This window comes from Argopecten irradians, chromosome 14 (genome assembly GCF_041381155.1).
Source record: "Argopecten irradians isolate NY chromosome 14, Ai_NY, whole genome shotgun sequence".
NCBI classification, from domain to species: domain Eukaryota; kingdom Metazoa; phylum Mollusca; class Bivalvia; order Pectinida; family Pectinidae; genus Argopecten; species Argopecten irradians.
In genome coordinates, this window is record NC_091147.1 from 17,645,004 (window position 1) to 17,660,839 (window position 15,836).

Consider the following 15,836-nt stretch of genomic DNA (forward strand, 5'->3'; position numbering starts at 1 on the left):
GGTAAATTCGCTGTTATAAGAGGGATTTTATGCTATTCTAGACATAAGAGGTACCGATTTGGTCTACAAAAATAGCTATTGTGTACCAATTTATAAAGGCAACGATCAAGCTATTCTTTGTACTGCAGATTACAGCATTCATTTGTAGACAGGTCATAGTGAGACCAACTACTCCAACTAAATTGAAATTTCTTTATCACCGATTTACTATCAATATAAACTAGGGTTGTCAATGGTTTTAAAACTGGTTACTCGGTCGGATGTCTGCAAACTGGTTACAAAATTCTGTAACCGCCTAATCAGACTTGTATAATGTCTGTGTGTCTTAATATAGTTGTTGACAATAGGATATTAAGTGAGGAATAAAGGAAGAAAATATGTCTGCACAGACACATTTACGGTATTCAACCCAATTAGCGTCCAGGGCATTTAAAAATTTGAAAAAAAAGATGCTGATAAGGCATTATTACTGCAAATCTATACAGTTTTGTTTAGTTTTGGTCTTTATCATTTATGCCTTGGCAATTGAAATGGAGGCCTCAAAACGGATGAGGAGCCCTTATATGGACACATGCGCTTATTGGGTCGAATGTGGTAATATATTATTTAATCATGTTAAAGGAACAATTTAGTCCGAGAGTGCATTCCTTGTTAATTTCCTTGTTAGTAACAAGTATTTTATTTATCTTCACAGGAAGTTGGATTATATGTGAATCACACTGGATATACAGAATTCGCCTACATCGTACCTATGAGGATTCAGGGTGGCTGGAATTTCAAGTGTATGTCATCTTTCGGATGTAACTACACACACTACTGACTAAATAGACGAAATCTACACAAGTGAAACTTTAAATCATTGTTTAGTATTGTTGATCTGTTGCACTGAAGCGAAGGGCGCTTTAGGTATTCTGTATTTGCATTTTACAGGGTAATCTGCCCTTGCAGGTAGGTATTGATTGTGACGTCATTAGTTTGTGAGTGCAACATCATTCTTTTTGGAGAAAACGATGTGAATTGCGTTCACAAAATAATTATGTCACAATTGATACCTACCAACACGGAAGTTAACTCTGTAATATATGCAAAGACAGAATAAAATACCTCAGTCTCATTCATGACACAGTTTCTTCTCATTTTATACTTCATCTGACTATGTGAATGATGGGTTTTTATTTTATGGTGAATTCTTATGGATATGAAAGTTAGTGAAAATGTTTTTAAAATGTTGAAAGATTTGAATGAAAATGGAATAAATGTGAAATGGATTAGATGTTTTCCTTTTCTTTTCTTTGTTTGTTGACTATGTAAAGCAGTCATCATTAGCAGTGATGAGCATTTTCATCTTTACTTAGCAGAAGAACTGGAGTCCAAAATTTTGATGATAAAATATTGTCGGGACAACTTCTCCTAACCTACTGGGTCAATTTCAATGTAACTGGGCAAAAATCTTGTGTGTAAATGTGCAAAAGGTTTTATACAGTATAACTTGTCTAAACCGTATGTTAATGGTACCAGTACATTTGTTGGGTTTATACAGGTGTCCGGTTTTCATGATTATAGCGGTGATGACGTAGTTCTGAATGATGGACAGCTACGACTCCGTCCTATCAACCATATATAGCTCTGCTAAACATCCAGCGGTGAAAATGATGTAAAGTAAATTTGCGATTATTAATTCAGCAGTATCCAACATTTCTAACATAAAATGATCATTTATTTACCCACCTCCATGTCTACTGTTTTGTAAGCACATTTCAATGGCTCACATTTCTGATATTGCTCACTTGGCTGCCATGATAATTCTCGTTAGAAAATCTAACAAGTTTACTCATAAGGAATGAACAACAATATTTTACTGAGCACTATAGAAATATAATTCCACAGACCTTGTCCAGAACGGAATGGAGGCAGGGTATGATTAAGTGAAAAGTATTCACAAAAAATATACAAGTGAAAAGCTGTCACTGTCTTCAGTACTGGTAAAACTCTTGTAGGAATCTCATGATCGGACAGTAGCATTGAATTAAAGGCATAAATGGATAGTGCTTGTTTTGATTGTTCCATGTTGTGGAAACATCTTTGCCAGTTTGCCCAAGTTAATTTTGCAAAGAAAAGTAGAGTTAAATTACCAAGATAAGTCCGGTTTTCAGAGTAGACAGGTTCCTGATTATACAGGTTTGGTTACTATAATATATTAATAATAATGTCAGTATCACACAATTTATTCGGTATGGACAAGTTTCCGGTATGTACAGGGTGAGGTTTAGACAAGTTACTTTGTATTCCAAAAACTTTAAATACCATGCTACCTAACCAGGTTACTATATGTGAAGAAAAAAATGTTTGAACAACACATTGTAAACAAACAGTTTCAATTTCAATGAAAACTTAACAGTAATGTTGTAATCCATGAAATGAGGGGTAGCAGCACAGGGACCTAACACAATTTTTTTTACCAACAGTATACACACACACACATATATATATACATGCCAGGTTCCTATGGGTAACCGGGGTGTATTAGTTAATTATGGTACAACGCTTCTCTGCCCAAAAGTACCACTGTAGTAACTGATTATTTAACAAAAGTTGTGTGATCATGTGACCCATTACACTGGTGAAGTCACTTAGTCTAGTGAAATACTCCTGATCATACTGACAGCTGATTGGCTGATGGCATCTGTGTGGCTTCCCACTGTAGCTGCTATTTAATGTGCACACTTTCTCATTACGTATGCACATTCCCTCATGACATACTTGGGCAATTCTGATTGACTGTTTAAATAAAAATGTGTGTCAAGTTTGGACCCATTCAGGGTTAAAAACCGATAAAAATGCATTGTATAAGTACTGTAACGTCATTTCGATTTAATCACGTAATAAAGGAGGAGTGTCAATTTGGGTCCTCTGATTGCCATGACCAATAAGTATTACAGTATTTGACCCAATAAGCGCCCAGGGTACTTAACAAAATTGAGGCATATAATTGGATGTTTAATAGAAACAAATCTGGACTTAATTAATTGCCTTTCATAAAAATTATTCAACAAAGTAAGTCTTAAATCAATTTGCAAAACAAAACTGTAAGGAAATCAGCAAAAATGTCATATTTTCAGTCTGCATTCACTGCCAGTAATTCAAAGTACCAGTAACTTTTAAAAAGGGAAGGAGTGCTTATAGGAATGGGGGCGCTTATTGTGTCGAATACAGCATTTTTTGTTTACAGATACCTGGGGGTCAGATGGTCATGATATGACATGAAATTCAGGTCAGGTCAGAGTCCCCTTTCAAGTTATGAGGGTTTAAACAGGGACATTTTTTTTCTATTTGGTCCTATTTTAACGAAACCAAAATATATTTTTGAATTATTTATTTCTTGATTATTATGCATTCATATGTTGAAAATAAAACAAATTGAAAAATACAACCTAATTTTGAAAACTATTTGGCAAATTGTAGAAGTGGATATCTTAATAAAATTATATCTAATTGTAAAAATGCATTCTGGAAGAATGTATCATGGTACAAATTTTAAAAAAAAGTTAATTAAAGGAGAACCAATTAGAGAATTTTGAAAAAAAGAATTAAAAAGTATTGATTTAAAAATAAAATTTGTACAATATCTTGAAAATACTTTTGTGTTAGCTAATGCTTTGATTAGAAAGTAGTGTGTACTTAAAAGGGGATATTTGGGTTTTGAACTGACAGTGGCCTGGCTAGCTAATATTGGAGCACTCAGCTCCTTGACTTTGACCAAACTTATATCTAATCTCACAATAGCTTTTGGTTTTTGGGCCATGTAAACAGATTTCTGAGTAGCAAGTCAGGAAAATAACTAAATATTTCTATGTAAATAATGGAACCACCCAGAATGCATCCCAAGCTCACCATGCAGCGTGGAGAGGTACGGTCATTGATGACAAAGGGGCCCTGCCCGCTTCATGCTCAGACGGGGGAGACACCAGACATACAGTCGGAGTTTATTATATCTCTGAGACTTAGACAGTCCGAGCTTATTATGGCCCTGACACCAGACTTAGACAGTCCGAGCTTATTATGGCCCTGACACCAGACTTAGACAGTCTGAGCTTATTATGACCCTGACACCAGCCTTTTCGACCCCTGTGACCTTGAATGAAGGTCAAGGTCATTCATTTTAACAAACTTGGTAGCCATGGCATTCATTCCAGCATGCCACAGGCCTAGTATCAGGTCTCTAGGCCTCTTAGTTATTCACAAGAAGTTGTTTAAAGGATTTTAGCCTATTTTACCCCTGTGATCTTGAATAAAGGTCAAGGTCCTTCATTTGAACAAACTTGAATTGGTATAGCCCTTCATCCCAGCATGCTGCAGGCCCAATATGAGTACCATGGGCCTCTTGGTTAAGAAGTTGTTTAAATTTTTTAGCGTTTTTGACCCCTATGACCTTGAATGAAGGTCAAGGTCATTCATTTGAACAAACTTGGGAGCCTTTCATCCCAGCATGCTATACAATGTAGGCCAAATATAAGTACCCTGGGCCTTTCAGTTATTGCGAGGAAGTGGTTTGAATGAAAAGTTTAGGCACAGGGGACGGCGCACGAAGCACAACGATGGACTGTACGTGATGACAATAGGTCATCCTGACCCTTCGGGTCAGATGACCTGAAAACTAATTGTGTTCATATATAAGGATATCTTAACAAATTTAAAGTTGATGATATAAGTCTATTGGAATTAGTCTATAATGTGTATATTTTGTATAAACAGTATGATTTGTATTGATATCACTTTTTATGAATAGTTAGGTAGCCTTAGGTAGGCCTACATAATATACATTTGTAGGGCCAAGTACTGTTTTGGTGAAATCGAAAGTAAAACTACCGACTGTCCAACTCACAAAAATGTTTGAAAAACTGAATGGTGCAAACATTTTTATGATCATGATCAATAGGAAAAACGGAATTTCCATCGCCAGTACGGATCACGAATTGACATATTCGTTTTGTGTGTGAACAGTAAATTAAAGGACATTGGATTTCTTGAAAGGTATGCAGCCTCAACAATAGATCTGTGGTTATTGTTACATACATTGTGTCTATTTAAGCGAAGCACTGCAATAGCTTGACGTTCTATCAATGATCAGACAGATAACACATACATGTAGTGACATACAACTGCATAGCACAATACACAAATACATTTATGAATACCCCCAGTACTAAAAGGGTGTTTGTGGGTGTTTATATTTGTGCTTTAAATTATTGACAGAACGTCAAGCTCATGTGGAACACGTACATGTATAGAAACATGCTTCCCCAATGTACAGTAGTGGAGGACAGAAGACATGGTACATTGCACAGGGACCAGACAAATGAACACAGTCGAACACATCAACAACTATATGTGATACACACATACAATGTTACTCTTTTCCAATGTCCCTTGCTACATGCGTACAGTTTGTATATATTAAGTCGTACATTATATCTTTAGACTTGTGACAGGAACAACTGTGCAAATGTGTATATCAGCTGCAAACAATATTATGACGGATTTTTCCCTAACTGAATTATATTGATAACTAATTAATCTAACTTATCTACTAGATCTTGTATCTAGTACACGATACACATCTATAAGAGAAGTGACCAGACGGGGTTCAAACCTTGGACCTCAAAACTCTGTAGCTACCAATATAGAGATTTAGAGACGGATATGGACGAAGTACGACTACTGTCAATAAGTCTCACATCATAGTGTTGATGATGTTATATTTTTACATGCATGGTTTTATTATGTCGCAACACAATCATCAAAAGTTAGGACTAATCGATGGTATTCTTGCTTCACCAGCAAATTCAATTTGACATCTCTCATGTAATGACATGTTCCACTAAATATTGTGTTAAGAACAGGTTGACTCAAGTTTGACATTAAGTAATTCAAGATGATTATGTTGATTCTAAGATATTTGATTATCATATTTTAGGTAAATTTCTAGAAATGGATCTAGAAGCACAACCAAGTGTGGATGACAGCTCCGGTAAATCAACAGAATTTGTGTGTGCTGAGCATGGCAGCTCCCTACTGAAGGCGTTATATATGGCGTGGACCAACAAGGAGTACTGTGACATCACACTAAAGGTTGGTAAGGACAGTATCCGTACCCACAGGCTCGTACTCACGGCACTCTCAGAATATTTCAAAGCACTTCTTCACATGGATATCAACGGCAAAAAAGATGAAGCAGAGTTGCATGAGGTGGACTTTGATTCTTTGTGTCAAATTCTTGCATTTGGTTACACAGGAAAGATCGAGGTCTCCATGGATACTGTTGCTTCTTTGTTCATCGCTTCCACCTACCTACAGGTGGTTTTCGTGAAGGATTCGTGCGAGAAGTTTTTATTGGACAACATAGACAAAGATAATTGTGTGAGAGTCTGGTGTCTCGCTGACCAGTATAATGCAATGGCACTCGATAAGAAAGCTATGCAGACATTTTCACGAGACTTTGAATATATCTGTAACACAGAGGATTTCATCTCCATGGTAACTGTAAAAATGTTGCTGAGGATGTTGCAAATGGAAGGGTTGGTGATTTCAGAAGACGGGTTGATACTGAATCCTAAAGAACAGGAGATGATCCTGTTTAGAGGCGTTCTACAGTACACTGACAAGACGATGTGTAGTATTGATGATACTGTATCTTTACTCAGGGCTGTCCGACTTCCTTTATTAGACAGTGTCCTTGTCACGGAACATCTATCAAAGTATCCAAGGCTTTTCCAAGACAAAGCTGTGGAAAATCTGATGAATAGTGTGAAGACCTTTCAAGAAAATTCTGAGCGTAGTCAGGAAACATATGGAAACTGGGTGTTACCACGGACATTAAAGGTTAATGGGTACATATATAGTCCTAACCAATATGGAGTCGGTGGTCAGGACGGGACACACTTCTTCCTCAGGAGTAATTTTGGTGTACCAAGACCAAAGAAAGAGGCTGTACTCACATCTGTGGATGTTCATTTGCGATATTGGTCTCCACATTCTCAGAGAGACCCGATTGTTGGAGGATTGACCTTCAGGTACTCGGACAACACTATCCTAACAGGTGGACTGGAGGCAGACTCACATAACTGCACCAAGGTCGAAAGCTTCAAACTACAGGAGTCGGAATACATCACCCGGGTTATCATACACAGCGGCTGGATGATGGATAGCATTAAATTTGAGACAAATCTTGGCAAGAGTTATGGCCCTTGGGGCGGAGATGGAGGAGGAGAACGAATCTGTGTTTCCCCCAATGGAAGAGTGGGTTGTCTGCACAGTTTTGCTGGTGTTGACATAAATTCTGGGGGTTGTTCAGCAGTTCACAGAGTCCGTCTCGGTTGGGCGACGATGGAAGACGACAACGAGAAGGTGGAGATGAAGGACTTGTACCAAGGAATGCGATTGAGACCACACTCTGATACTGAGGATGAGGATATCGCGGATGACTCTGATGGTAGTTTTTTTGAGGACAATACTGATGAAGATTGAAATTGACATTTAATTGTAAAAGTATATGCTGAGGCAAATTCACAAAGTTGGTTTGAGATTTATTACAGAAATCTGCAGAAACAGCTTGTACACATTGCACTATACTGTGGCATACAGCGTCCATCCGTCCGTTCTTCAATAATTGACTTCTAATTGCTGATCGGAATTGAATGGGGGCCTGAGGGGTCAATTTGGCAATATTAATACATGGGACAGCATTCGCATTGCAATGTTGTATCCCTATGGGTTGGTGATTCAAAATTGTACAAATGGTTGAGCTGACCCCAGGGCAACTGAAGGGGGGGGGGGACTAAAAGCTTAAGGGGTTAATTTGTCAATTTTCATAGAAATGACTACTTCTCAGAAAGTAAGCTTGGTAAAGCACATATAATTGCATTGGTAGTATCCCTAATGGGTGTGGATTCAAAGTTGTACAAATGATTGGCTGACCCACAAGGGGCCCTAGGGATGGGGCTGAAAAGGTTAAATTTGGCCATTTCCATATACAATGTATACATGGTAAATGAGTTCTTCTCTGAAACTATCTCATTTTGATATAAGTGTGGCAAATTAAGGCTTTGATTTGACATTTCCGTCTACTGAGACAGTTGTGCGAAGTCATATTTTGATCATGACGTCATTATTACCTGTGACGTCACAATAGTGTTTTTACGCATGGTGTCTTACAATATTTATGACATAGCCGTATGACATGGCTGAACAGGTGAGTTATGTGTTAAAAATTCTACTTGTATTTCTGTGTATTGATGGATTGTGGTTACCAAATGGCATGGATGTATAACATTCCTCTATTCTCTGACTCTACGTCCAAGTAAGAGTGAGCGAAGAAAGCAGTATATGGCCAGACTGGGGTTTGAACTGGGGAACTCTGGGGAATCGAAACACTAGCTAGATGCTCTAACAATCGACCCAGTACACATGTTTGAAATTCTGCCAACAGTAGGTCAAAGCTGACTGACTGCTTCTATCCAACACTTTTTAGTACCTGTTTAATATAATCCACAATATTCCAGGGGTTACTATCACTGTCGTTATGTGGATATAATGAAAGTGATAGTAGCCCCTTGAATATCGAAGATGCATAGTTCAATATACATATGCTTGTCAACAAGTATTAATAGCATGAACAGTATAACTTCAATGTGATTATATTTATGCAAAGCAGAATAATTCTGCATAATTCTTGTCTATGTGAAGTTCTACCTCTATGCTATATATATGTATAAATACAGCATCACAGGGACCTGGCACATATTTTTTGTAACCGACACCATACATATACATGTATATATATACTGTTGGTTAAAAATGTGCTAGTTCCCTGTGTACAGCATATAACTCCTACAATATTTTATCAGTATAATATTTTGAAGTTTTATAGCAGACCATTATTAATCATATTTTTAAACATATGCCAAATACATGTATTTCTAATTTCATCTATTATTTTATTTTAAAGATATGCTTTTACAGACATGTCCACATCAAAGAACAAATATAATTAATACTCATTAAACAATTATATGTATATAGGCCTGTAAGCCTCATCTCTTTGATAGATTTTTGAAGGTTTTAAGACAAGTTCTCATATATTTGCTCTCATTTTTGTTCTCTGTATTTCTTGTATAATTTTTGTTGTATATCGATAAGTTTTGAAACTTATATATACAATGTACATGTATATGCTTTTTATCAAGTAGATAATCCCAAAAATCTGTATCAATTTATTTTGATAATCAAACTTTAATGTCTGTATGACAGTAAGGCTGAATCTTCATCAGAAGTACAGTAGTCAAGTCTGTCTATAAAAGGGACATAACAAAAAATCATTTTTAGACAGGTGTCCTTTATACAGAGGTTAATTATATAGTAAATCACACCAAATGGGGTCGACGGGTCGTTCCTTTATAGGCAGGTGTCCTTTATAGACAGGTGTCCTTTATAAAGAGATTGATTATAGAGGAAACCACACCAAATGGGGCTGATGGGTTGGTCCTTTATAGGCAGGTGTCCTTTATAGACAGGTTTCCTTTATACAGAGGTTAATTTTATATTAAATCACACCAAATGGGGCTGATTAGTCTGTCCTTTATAGACAGGTTTCCTTTATACAGAGGTTAATTATATAGTAAATCACACCAAATGGGGTTGATGAGTCTGTCCTTTATAGACAAGTGCTCTGTAGAGCTATCCTTTATAGAAGGCTTGGCTGTACTAACATTGCAATAGTAATATATGTTATAGAGTATAATTATGTTAATCATTTCTGTTGTTTATTATATCTAACTTCTATTTGTCAATAAAGTTTGTGCAATGTCTTGAAAATACATGTATCTGTGTTACTTCATTAGAAAGAGGCCTAATTGAGAGGAATATGGTCAATAACTTTGAGCAGAAACATTTTCTGTTTTCATAGGAGCGGCACCATATACAGGGTGTCCCATAAATCAGGTTACACTTTAAAAATATTATTACTCATGACAATGATGAGCAACAAAAAAGATATTTTGGTATATGAAAATATGCAATCAAACGTTTTATTGTATGCATAATATGAAATAATAATTTGATTCTGCTGAAAACCATTGATGTTATGGCACGTCAAGAGGACATTACACAAGCACTGTCAATTGTTTAATACTTAGTCAAACTGTGTTTTTGGTCAATTTATGCTCAGGTTTTTAACAACTCAAATCTTTCTTTGTGAGTATTACCAGAAGTACAGAAAAAAAATCACCAACACCAGAAAACATTGTCTAATGCATGAATTAGTCAGTATAAATTATAATAATAAATCTTCAATGCCACTGTTCAAAGATTACACAAATATCAAGGATAACATCGTTTTGACCCCATTTTTCAAATATATTGTGAAAATAGTTGCTAAGATTACCAATAACTAGATTTGTTTGTTAAGCTGTTTGTTAATAAAAATATAAAATGTATGATTGCAGTCTTTTTGGAGATGAAATCCTGGTCCTTTACGTACTGTATTGAAGAAAATATTGAACTTTGAATGTTTAACATAATTTATTTGACACTCTGTATATCAATTAATAAATTTATTTATTATAAATCAATTATTTATCAGGTCACTAAATTGGTGTCACAGTGATCTGATCAAAAATCGCAATTATAAAACAGTCCAAAACTTCAGCAAAATTTTCACCCCTTTGACATACAATTTTTCTTGGGCATAGTATTTATGAACTGGTTCGCACCTGGCTGATGGAACTTAGTGAATAAGTTCAGAGTCTATTATATAGGTTTTATATTGAAAATTTAAAGAACCACTCAGAATGCGTCCCCTTCCTCCAGCTCCCCACGTAGGGAGGAGAGGAACGGTCATCAATGACAAAGGGGCCATGTCCGCGGTGCTACAGACAACCCCTGCCCGCTTCACGCTCAGAAGGGGACGCTCTGACTCGTCATCGTGGGTTTCGGTCTGGTCAGTTTTACCTGACATCCCGGCGATACATACTATAGAAATGATCCCTAAAAGTATGATCTTACATTGGAAGAGTTTACATATGGTTTTATTCTGTTTTCTTTCAGCAGAGTTCCCCTTGAGTATATTTCCATAGGACTTTAAAAATGTTCATATTGTTCAGAAACCATCTATAATAAACTATATTGATTGTTAAAAAATGATAAAGTTAGGTATTCCGAATAATGTGATTAAAAAAATGTTTTAAGCATTTGTACAATTTTGTTTTAAGCGATAAAATAGAAGTATTTCATATTTCAAGATAAGGGAGATAACCCTTACAAAATGTATATACAAGTTTTAGCTTGATGATATGTAGCATTTAGCTTTTCCTCTATTGTCTTACCATCTGTCGGCCGTACACTGTATATAAAGAAAAGCCAGCCATTAGAAATTAATTCAATCATTTTCAGAAGATGTTCTAAATTTTACACTGGTTGAAAAATTAAAAAAAAAAAAAAAACTTTGTAGTTGAAAAATTGCGACTTAGATCTATGTTTATTTAGACATTGAAGCATTGAAGTCACTATTTTTTTAATTTCATCGGGTTATGAAAGAAATTTTGTTTGCAAACTGTGTGAATCCGCGTAGCGGATTCTCACAAAAGTTTGCAAACAAAAAATTACACGTACGATTCCATTGATTTTTTCCAAGCGAATATTTTTTTCCAAATCAATACGCAACGTCAATGTTTCTATTGTGACGTCACGATAACGTCGGGTTTCCGCGCCATTCAACGGCGCGCTGATATCCTTCAGCAACTTTATACATGTACATATTATACATTATTATACATAAACATTAAAACAGCATTGAACTTTTATTAGTTAGTTAATAGGCCTAGGCCTACTATCAAAAATACAAATGTGCTATGCTTTTGTGTGACAAAATTGAACGAAACCATTGGAACTCTTCACTTGGCTCACATGAAAACAATATAAAATCATCGGGTCCGTCTTTAATTCATAAACGAACAACTTGGTCGAACCAGTCAAACTTTTGGTGATGAATAACATATAAGCTCTTCTTGATTCATGATTATGGGAATTACGGAACATATAGCTTTCAGTACATTATCATTATGATTATTGTACCTATGTTAAACAAGTAAATGATCTAGTTTAACACAAAAATGCACAATAATTTTCAGTCAAAAATGTTTTTGTTCCAAAGCCATGAAAACAGAGATCCTCATCTTCTAATATCTAGTGTAAAATACTGGAATAATCTCCATTAGTAACTACTTGGGATCGTACAAGTAATCAGAAAATCGCAAAAAACTTATTCAGGGTATGGAATAGGTAATGACAGCTTAGTATGGAATGTAAAGGTTAAAAACGTCACTGCGTTGCTTATTATTACGAAATCAGAGAATCGAATAAGTAATAAGTGTCGAATACGTAATCAGGGAATCGAATAAGTAATAAGGAAACCGAATACGTAATCAGATATCGAATACGTAATCAGGAATCGAATACGTAATTAGGGAATCGAAAACGTAATCAGAGAATCGAATATGTAATCAGGAAACGGAACACGTAATCAGGAACCGAAGACATATTTATAGAATCGAATCAGTTATTTGGGAATTGAATAAGTAATCAGGGAATCGAATAAGGAAATCGGGTATGTAATCAGGAAACGTAATACGTAATCAGGAATCGAATACGTAATTAGGGAATCGAATCAGTAATTAGGGAATCGAAAACGTAATTAGGGAATCGAAAACGTAATTAGGGAATCAAAAAAGTAATTAGGGAATCAAAAAAGTAATTAGGGAATCCAAAAATAATCAGGACATTGAATTTAAAGGTTTGATATGTCATTAAAATGCTTAATAATACATTTTAAAATTATGTTGATAGGTAACTGAGAATCGAATAAGTAGTCTGGATATCCAATATGTAATCAGTGAATCCAATTAGTAATCAATGAATGCAATAAGTAATTAGGAAATCGAATAAGTAATCAGTGAATCGAATAAGTGATTAGGGAATCGAATAAGTCATCAGTCAATCGAACAAGTGATTAGGGAATCGAATAAATCATCAGTCAATCAGTGAATCAAATAGTAGTTAGGGAATCGAATAAGTAATCAGTGAATAAAATAAGTAATTAGAGAATCAAATAAGTAATCAGCGAATCGAATAAGTAATTATGGAATCGAATAAGTAATCAGTGAATAGAATACGTAGTCAGGGAATCGAACTTAGTAATCGGGAATCGAATAAGTAATCAAGGAATCGAATTAGTAATCAGGGAATCGAATAAGTAATCAAGGAATCGACTAAGTAATCAGGGAATCGACTAAGTAATAGAATAAGAAACTAGGAATCAAAACCCCACGTATTAGTTAATCAGGTTTGTAAATACCAGGAGATTCCATTAACTCGCGTTGTTGAGATCTCGCGTGAGCCTCGCTTTGTATAACATTTTACCCCCTAATATGTTAGGTAACTGACATATTTTGACAGGCAACACCAACACATAGTTATCTTTCATTCATTTATGCTATTGAAAGTATAATTGGACTATAAATGTAACTAGGTGGGATGTGTCGTTCTATGTCTTTGGCAGTATGCTTTAGTGAGATAGCCCTATAAAACCAGAGACAGTCAACGTGTATCGGGTGTGTTGTTTGGTACATCTTGGCGACATGTTGCTGGCAGTAGCTCGGTCATCATGGATCCATGGACCATCGCGCAAAATAATAATTAAGCTTGGTGGACAGAATTTGAAGTCTAATATTGAACTCTTTTTAATACTGGATACTAAATCTTAACTGCATATATGACAATATTAGTTTATGCGCAACACAGAATTCTTATCGGATACGTCTGGTTTGGTTCGGTTTATTTAATTTACCACAGTCCCTGTGAGGTGAGTGCAGCCAGGGTATTCCTTTGCTGTGTAGATGTCTGCATGTTTTGGGAGGCTGCGGTATATTCTTGCTGTGTCTTCTTGTAGAACTCTTGCCCTTTTTATAGTGCTATCTCATTGAAGCATGCTGTCGGGCTAACAGGAGCAGAAACTACCATTTTATAGACTATGATGCGGTTAAGATGGTTAAGCTATTATTATAGCGCCTCAGATAGATTTTGCCGCTGTCAGTTGACATTAATACTTCCGTTATTGCTAACCGAATGCAGTTCAATTATATTTGATGCCCACATGACATTCATACTCCCATAATTGTCTACTGAATGCAGTTCAATGCGTATATCTACATTTGATAACAATTTTATGATAAAATCCAAAGAGAAAATGCATCTATAACAAATTAAAGAAATTAAAATAAATTAAATTAAGTTATTTTCAGATATATAATATTTTATTATGACAGATGTCTGGTTTAGGGGCTCTAACACAGACATCTATCTGTTATAATGTCTAAGTCTAATGTCAGGGCCAGAGTATCTCGGGCTAGGCTAAACATTACATACATTTGCTAGGGTTATCTTCCCTATCGGGAAATATCAAATACTTCTATTTTATTATTTTTAGCAGAATTTTACATATTCTTCTAATGTTTTACCCCACAACATTATTTAGAATGCTTAATTTTATCAGATCTTTACAATAAACATATCTTATGTTGTATATTTCGTTAGCAAAATGATATTTTTTTATTCATATGTAAATTATCCTCAAGTAGAATCAAGTTAAAACAAAATAAAATAAATCCATTTTGGAACCCAATTTATGTAAGATCATACTTTTAGGGATCATTTCTATAGTATGTATCGCCGGGATGTCAGGTAAAACTGACCAGACCGAAACCCACGATGACGAGTCAGAGCGTCCCCTTCTGAGCGTGAAGCGGGCAGGGGTTGTCTGCAGCACCGCGGACATGGCCCCTTTGTCATTGATGACCGTTCCTCTCCTCCCTACGCGGGGAGCTGGAGGAAGGGGACGCATTCTGAGTGGTTCCTTTCTCATACACAAAAATGTGTATTTTTCGTTATTCAGAATTGTTTCCGTTTCAAATAATTTTGGCCTAGAAAGAATTAGGGACTTTCCGTAACGTTTGGTTGATTGATTTTGTTAAGTTTAAATCCTCTTTAGCAATACCAACTGGAACCACATGATTTTCATTGTCTCCAAATAACAAAGAAATTTATTCATTATGGATATAAAATAAGATCAAATGGGAGCATTTGCTCAGATTTGCATTAAGATTTTTTTTTATCTTTAATTATTTATTTAGAATATACGTCCTAAATCCTAAAATCGTGTTAAATATTGGTATTATGTTGTACATTGTTTCAAAAGAAAACAAAGACCAATAGTATTGGTTTTGATAAAACATTACAGTTCTTTTTGTACTTTATGACTATTGGACTGTTTGACGTCCAAAACATGTATAACAAAAAGGCAAAACATTCTTTAAACTGTAGTTACAAAAACACTTTCTAAACTTTTGATTGCCAAAAACCTGTTTCTATTGCACGCAGTGATACAAATCAAAAAGAAAAATCGATATTTTGATTTTTGATAAAATAACTCAAAAGGATTCGTCAGTTAATATTTCCTTTGTAAAAATAACTTTGTAGTTATGTCACTCTCAAAAAGATTCATCAGTGATGTAAGGGTCACCATGCACCAATTTTATTCTCCAAAGACTACGGATGTTACAGTTACCATATAGTTACCTTATCTATGTATTTAATTTCTTAAGGATTCGTCAGTGATGTTAGAAATGCAGCTACTTACTTTTAGATGCGTCAGTAATATGACGGTCCACGCTGTCTTTCCGTTCCGAAAACGTTCGACAGTAATGTTAGGGTTACCATACATATCCACG

At 35.4% G+C, this 15,836-nt stretch overlaps 2 protein-coding genes and 2 non-coding genes across 4 annotated transcripts in view; 3 read left to right on the forward strand and 1 right to left on the reverse strand.

Annotated features, from left to right (window-relative positions):
• LOC138307267 (nuclear cap-binding protein subunit 2-like) overlaps positions 1 to 1,268 on the forward strand; it is a 39,060-nt gene extending 37,792 nt beyond the window's left edge. Inside the window, exon 5 of the mRNA XM_069247913.1 lies at positions 695 to 1,268. Coding sequence (XP_069104014.1) covers positions 695 to 713 — 19 coding nt within the window. The 3' untranslated portion in view covers positions 714 to 1,268. The remainder of the gene's footprint in view (positions 1 to 694) is intronic.
• A 3,651-nt stretch (positions 1,269 to 4,919) lies between these two features.
• Positions 4,920 to 9,870, forward strand: LOC138307341 (kelch-like protein 1). Its single transcript, XM_069248039.1, has 2 exons — positions 4,920 to 5,031; positions 5,975 to 9,870. Exon 2 carries the CDS (start codon positions 5,989 to 5,991, stop codon positions 7,522 to 7,524), a length of 1,536 nt encoding a protein of 511 aa, XP_069104140.1. The 5' UTR covers positions 4,920 to 5,031; positions 5,975 to 5,988; the 3' UTR covers positions 7,525 to 9,870.
• Positions 9,871 to 10,834: 964 nt separating this feature from the next.
• On the reverse strand, positions 10,835 to 11,056 carry LOC138308366 (small nucleolar RNA U3). The gene has a single exon (XR_011206123.1). It is a non-coding gene; the product is annotated as a small nucleolar RNA U3 (small nucleolar RNA).
• Positions 11,057 to 14,738: 3,682 nt separating this feature from the next.
• On the forward strand, positions 14,739 to 14,960 carry LOC138308367 (small nucleolar RNA U3). Its single transcript, XR_011206124.1, has one exon. It is a non-coding gene; the product is annotated as a small nucleolar RNA U3 (small nucleolar RNA).
• The last annotated feature ends 876 nt before the right edge of the window (positions 14,961 to 15,836 follow it).

Excerpts from the sequence above, each read along its gene's own strand:
- LOC138307341 (XM_069248039.1), top strand. The coding sequence starts at position 5,989 with ATGGATCTAGAAGCACAACCAAGTGTGGATGACAGCTCCGGTAAATCA.